Source organism: Galeopterus variegatus, unplaced genomic scaffold (genome assembly GCF_000696425.1).
Source record: "Galeopterus variegatus unplaced genomic scaffold, G_variegatus-3.0.2 Scaffold9108, whole genome shotgun sequence".
In the NCBI taxonomy this organism is placed as follows: domain Eukaryota; kingdom Metazoa; phylum Chordata; class Mammalia; order Dermoptera; family Cynocephalidae; genus Galeopterus; species Galeopterus variegatus.
This window is the reverse complement of record NW_007735219.1, coordinates 16,807-23,284: the sequence shown is the minus strand read 5'-3', so window position 1 is coordinate 23,284 and position 6,478 is coordinate 16,807. Positions and strand designations below refer to the sequence as shown.

The window sequence follows — 6,478 nt, the reverse complement described above, 5'->3', positions numbered from 1 at the left end:
AATTAATTAATTAATTAAAAAAATAAAGGAGATGACCAGTCAGGGGATCTTAACCCTTGACTTGGTGTTTCAGCACCATGCTCACCCAAGTGAGCCACGGGCCGGCCCAATTTTTTCTCTTGTGTTTATGGTGACATATAAGCTCTCTTTTGATTCCAGATGTAGGATCCCCTTCAGGATTTGCTGAAGGGCTGGTCTTCTGATGATGAATTTCTGCAGTTTTTGTTTGTCTGGGGAAGATACTATTTCTCTGTCATTTCCAAAGGGAAGCTTTGCTGGATATAGTGTTCTTGATTGGCAGTTTTTTTCTTTTAGCGCTTTTTTTTTTTTTTTTTTTTTTTTTTACCAGAAAGGGGATCACAACCCTTGGCATGGTGTGATCCGCACCACGCTCAGCCAGTGAGCGCACCGGCCATCCCTATATAGGATCCGAACCCGCGGCCTTGGCGAAGCGCTGCACTCTCCTGAGTGAGCCATGGGGCCTCTTTTAGCACTTTGACACTGTCTGGCCTGTAGGGTTTCTCTTGAGAAGTCTGCTTGTTAGCCTGATGGGCATTCCCTTAGAGGTAATTTGACACTTTTCTCTTACTGTTTTTAGAATTCTTTCTTTGTCTTTGACTTTTGACAATTTGACTATTATGTGTCTTGGGGAGGTCCTTTTTGATTGAAACTGTTTGGGGTTCTTTGAGCTTATTGGATCTGTAAGACCTTGTTTCTTGCAGTATTTGGGACTTCCCAAATACTGTGAGCTATTTCATTAAACAGCTTTATTCATTAAGCAGCTATTATTTCATTAAACAGCCTTATTCAGCTGTTATTTTATTAAACAGGCTTTCAAGGCCTTTTCCTTTCTCTTCCCCTTCCTGTACACCTATAACATCAATGTTTATATGCTTAATGTTATCAGAAAGATTTTGCAGGCTTTCTTCATTCTCTTACATTCTTTTTTCTTTTTTTTTTTTGTTTCACCTGTGAATTCAAAAAGCCTCCCTTCTAGTTTGGAGACTCTTTGTTCTGCTTGTTCTAGCCTGCTGCTCATGCTCTCAGTTGTATTTTTTTATTTCTTTGAATGAATTCTTCAGTTCCACAATTTCTGCTTGTTTTTTTTTATTGTTTGTGTCATTTTGTTGGATTTCTCATACATGCCCTCAAATTTCTTTTTGACTTTGTTGTGATATCCAGTTTTTTATCCATCATTTTATATTTCCTTAGTGTTACCCTTTGGGATTCCCCCTCAGGCAACTCATCAGTTTCCTGTTGTTTGGAGTCTGGTATTGGAGAATTGTAGTCGTCTTCTGGGGGAGTCATGTTTCCGTTTTTTCATGCTTCTCATATCTCTGCATTGACATCTGGGTGGTGTGACACTTCTTTTAATTCTAGGAGTGTCTTTTGAAGGAGGAGACCCTTTCCTGTAGAAATATATTGTATATTGACAGTCAGGTTGGGCATTTTAAGTTTGGATCTAGATGAGTGTGGTAGTGCAGCTTTTGTGTAACTTCTTCAACTGTATTCAATCTTAGAGTCGTCTCTGGGTGCCTTCATGGATTAGGTGGTGGGACTCTTGGTAGTTTCTTACGGTGGGTTCCTTGTTGGGGTGGTTGATCCACTGTTGGCGAGTAAGCAGATATATATTGTTGCAGCAGGTCCTGGTAGCTCTGTAGAGGGCCACTGGCTCAGCTTTTGAGCCTGGAGCAAGCCTGTGTGAATACTGCAGGACCCAGAGGCTTTCTAGAGCGGTGCTATAGGGAGAAAAAGCTGCTACCTGATCAGTTGTTGGCTTGGGAGTAGGTATACATAGCTGTCCTGGGCCTGGCAGCTCTGCAGGTGGCCGCCCAATCAGCCGTTGAGCCTGATGCAAGCCTGTAAGGGTGCAGCTGAGGCCAGCAGCTCTGCAGAGGTCTGCCTAGGAGCATCAGAGGCCCTACCTGATCTGCTGTTGGTCTGGGAGCTGATATACACTGAGGTAACAGGTCCTGGAAGCTCTGCAGAGGGCCATCGGCTCAGCTCTTGAGCCTGGAGAGAGACTATGTGAATGATGCAGGACCCAGCGGCTCTCTGGAGGAATGCTGTAGGAAGGGCAAGCTGCTACCGAATTGCTGTTGAGCCTGATGCAAGCCTGCAAGGGTGTACCTGAGCCCAGCAGCACTATTGAGACTTGCCTTGGAGAGAGGGTGCTGTGTGAATTCAGACACTGGGGTCTCAGTCTTTCTGTCTGTCCTTCAGTCTTTCTTTCTGTCCTGTGCTTCAGGCAGCCTGTGCCTTGGTCCCACTGGCACCCATTACCATGGTAGAATGCAGGCAGAGCCTCCAGACAAAGGGAGTTAGACTCACTGGGTCCAGGGCAGGGTGCACTTCTGCTCCCTGGGGTTTTGGCTCCCTGATGGTGCTGAGACTCAGCCATTCAGGGCAGGAGGGGTTTAATCTTGAGCTTTCACTGTAAGACTCAGCTACACTAATTCCCAGATACTCTCCAACTGGGCCTGAGGGGGCTTCCTTGAGGTGGGGATCGCCGGTGTTCATGGTGGTGGTGGGAATAACTGGGGTCTTTTCCAGCTTACCTTCTCTCTGCCTGTTCCCAGCGGGTCCCTGCGGCATGGCTGAGGCCGGATGCTCTGCTCTGCTGTCTACGGGCCGTTCCCCTCCACGCTTCACAAGGATCTCTTCAGTCTCCATGGTGCTCTGCACTGTGTTGCCTCAGGTTTGAGTCAAAATATATATTTGTTTGGCTGCTGTTTTGGTCTCTCTTTATGGGGAGGGGACTAGTTCCAGACCTCTCTCTTTATGGGGAGGGGACTAGTTCCAGACCTTGGGAAGGTCTCCTGCTCCCACTTCTACGGCACGGCAGTCCTCGAAACATGTGCCACCACGTGTTCTGGGGGATGAGAAGCCTGGGGGGAGCATCACAAGGGCATGGTGGCATTCCCACCCAAGTCATGGAGGGAAAAATCTAGGCTTTCTCACAAAGATTAATTTTTCGTACAAAAAAAGAAACCCTAAACCTTTGCTTTCTGCATGTCTAAGAACCTGAAATAAAATAGCAGTTGATTTAGCACAAAATTAAGATTAGTAACTTGTTGTTTGCCATATTGGGGTTTCTTGGCACTCCAGAGAGAGCAGTGTGACTCTCAGGGCTTGCCTGGAGCAGGCCTGGGAGCCCACATGTGCAGCAGCACCAAGGATGCCTCTTCTGGAAGCTTCCCTGACTGATGTCTGCTCACCCACGCTGTGCTCAGCATACACTGCAGTGCCCAGCTCCCGCCAGCCACCTTTTTACTTCTAGGGAAACAGTCTTGGAGAAAGGCATTCCCACCCCCTGGTTTTCAAATCCAGTTAATGACAGAGCTGTTAAAAGGTGTCCTTGCTTTTTGTGAACCTGTTCCTAGAAATGGGAACTCCACACTTCAGGAATGAACGGGCTTAGGGAATACATGCTGACAGCCGCTCTGGCCAGTGCAGCTCTGGTCTGCAGCAGGTTGCTGCCCTCCAGCCAGTTACCACATTTGGAAGAAGAGCTTTGAGAACAAGGTGTCACCACCTTGAGAGAGGAGCCAGCCTGTGTCATTGGGGCCTCACAGTGATTCTGTGAAACGGGCTGAGGAAGCCTCAGTGGTGAATCTCACGTGTCCAGACACTGCGGTGTTGGGCTCTTGTCCCACCGTCTGCCCCTCTGGATGCTGTCTTTCCATTTTCTGTTACATGCACGGCTGAGGAAGTTGCCATGCACTTTAGCTTTAGAACAAGTGGCACGCACTTTCTGAGTGGCCTTGGGCCACTGCTGTGTGGTGTCTCTTGGCATGTTGGCCCTTCCCTGTCATTTTGGGAGTGGCAGTGTTGCTGCACTAGCAAGGGGAGGATGGGTTCTGCTCTAGAATTTGAGGAAAAATTTACCATTGAGCTAAGTCAGAAGGGAGCTTCCTCTGGGTGGCTGTTTCCAGCAAGGTTTGGCCTCTGGTTTTTCACTATGTGTTATCCTTCATGAGGAAAAGTCAAATTTACAGAAGAGGAGGGAATGAAAAAAGGTGTGTGATTGGAGTGTTTTCCTCTGGGTAATGAATCTGTGGTAAAGCTAGGGTCTTCAAACCCACAAAGGTGAAGGAATGCTCTGTGTTAGCTCAGGAGGGATGTGGAGATGAACACTGGAAAGCATCCATCACCCAGTGTGGGGTGCCCAGGAGCCTCCGGTGCAGGGCTCAGCAGGTGGGCGCGGAGGGGCTGCCGCTCTTCTGTGGGGGTCGGGGAAGCTGGAGGCAGAGCTTCGGGAGAGGGAAAGGCAGGAACACAGGGGCCAAGGTGCAAGTGTGTGGAGCACCGTGTCCTCACCAGCTGGGGCAGGGGACAGAGGCCCTGAGGGGTGCATGGGGGAGTTGGACTCTGCTGTGTGGTGGGCAGAGCTGAGGGCCACGGGCGCGGACAGTATGGAGGAAGTCCTCCTTCCACCCGAGCCCCTCGGCCACTACTCCCCACCCAGAGGAAACCTCAGACACCAGGTTTTCCACATGTTGTGGGCTCCTCAGCCAGAGAAGCCCTGTTTCCCCTCCAGACTACTGTCTCCACTTAGTGGCCAGAGGTAATGGGGGAGTTGAACCTAGAAATTCTGTAACAGAAAAAAAGTTCCTAATTTTGATGGATTGTGATGTCATCACTTGACAGACAAATGTGTGTTAGAAAAATGCTCTAGGGACAGCAAAAACATGCCGGATGTCACTGAGGGGCATGGATGGACAGATAGAGGGGTCAGCAAGCACCTGTTCACCACCTCTGTGCTGGCGACGTCCGCCATTTGGCTTGTACAACTTTTTTGTTACCTCCACGGCCACCACAGTGACCAGTTGAGCTGAGATTCAGGATGAAGCTCCCTGCTTCCCAGGCCAGTGTTCTCTCCAGTCATCTCAAGCATATCCTGGCTAAAGGCCCCCATGCCCTTTATTGTGGGGTGTCAGTAGAGCTTGGAGAGCCCTCACTGGGAGAGCCCTCGCAGTCTCTTAGGCTTTGGCTTGGCTCTTTCATCAGCCTGGATCTGAATCTGAATGTACAGTGGCCAACCTGCCTGCCCAGCCTTTAGGTGGCAATATTTGTGCCCCCAAATTTCAGGTTGAATGACTGCTGTGATGACTAATAATGGGAGTTGCCACTTATTGGGCACCATTGTGTGCCAAGCATTGTCCTGGCACTTCACCTCATTGTGCCACAGTGTCACAGCATCCCTATTGATGTACAAGGAGACTGGCCCACGGAGGGGAAGTGCATTTCCCACCAGACAGTGTCAGGATTTGAACCCAGGAGTGTGAGCCCAGAGCTAATACCTTTCTTTTGATACATTACTCAGCCAAACACTCACAATGGTTGTGCTGTATGAAAGACATACACCTTATGTTAATTTTTTTTTTTTTTTTTAACAAAGATGACCGGTAAGGGGATCTTGACCCTTGACTTGGTGTTGTCAGCACCACGCTCTCCCAATGGTTGTGCTGTATGAAAGACATACACCTTATGTTAATTTTTTTTTTTTTTTTAACAAAGATGACCGGTAAGGGGATCTTGACCCTTGACTTGGTGTTGTCAGCACCACACTCTCCCAAGTGAGCTAACCAGCCATCCCTATACAGGGATCCGAACCTGTGGCCTTGGTGTAATCAGCACCACACTCTCCCAAGTGAGCCACGGGCTGGCCCCCTAATTATGTTTTTTTAATAAACACATTGATTTTAGGGCCTAATCAAAGTTGAAATCTGCATTGTTAGCTTGGCACATCAACTGTTGCTAACTGAATGTGCACTCAAAATAAGCTGTCCCTTTTGTGCCTTGTCTGTGAGCATGGTTTTCTTTATATTAGTAAACCCTTGAAAGTAAGTTTTACTTCAAAAAGAATAAGATGACAGATGTCAACAAAAATGGCAGAGTAGGGAACTCCAAAGGCCTGTGCCTCCACAAAAGCAGAGAATAAACTGGCAACTGTCAGAATCTACTTTATTGGAACACTGGAAATTAATGAAAAGTTTATAGAAGCCAAGTAAATGCTTAAGAAAAACCAGCTGAATCTCAGTAACAGAGCTTAGTGGCATTTTCACTTTCCCTGGCCTTGTTACCTGCTCCTCAGCTCAGTGGCTGCCCATGTTCCTCCTATAGGTTTCTAGTACTGATGGGAGCAGAATGGACCTCATTCTCAAAGAATTATGGTGGTTTGTTTGGATCTGTTTGGTGGCTCTTTGAAGGACTGGTTCAAAGGACCTGGCCTTTATTTTGCCTAACTTAGAATTCTCCTAGAGCATAGAGGGACTGTTATTGAAAATATTTAAAGGGATATGGGATGGGCCAGTTAGCTCAGCTGGTTAGAGCACAGCCTTATAACTTCAAGGTCACAGGTTCAGTTCCCCATACCAGCCAGCAACCCCCCCCCCCCAAAAAAAAAAAAGGGATATTTATACCCCCCTCCCTCGGGGGGCAAAAAAAAAAAAAAAGCGGGGGGGGAAGAGGGGGG

At 47.9% G+C, this 6,478-nt stretch overlaps 1 protein-coding gene across 3 annotated transcripts in view; it reads left to right on the top strand.

Annotated features, from left to right (window-relative positions):
* The window catches only part of PRPSAP2 (phosphoribosyl pyrophosphate synthetase-associated protein 2), a 61,256-nt gene that overhangs the window by 53,744 nt on the left and 1,034 nt on the right, over positions 1-6,478 (top strand). For 2 of the 3 annotated variants that reach the window (XM_008593411.1, XM_008593409.1), the window contains exon 8: positions 2,580-2,698. The exons of the other annotated variant lie outside the window; for it this stretch is intronic. In XM_008593411.1, coding sequence (XP_008591633.1) covers positions 2,580-2,698 — 119 coding nt within the window. The remainder of the gene's footprint in view (positions 1-2,579; positions 2,699-6,478) is intronic. 3 annotated transcript variants of the gene reach the window in all.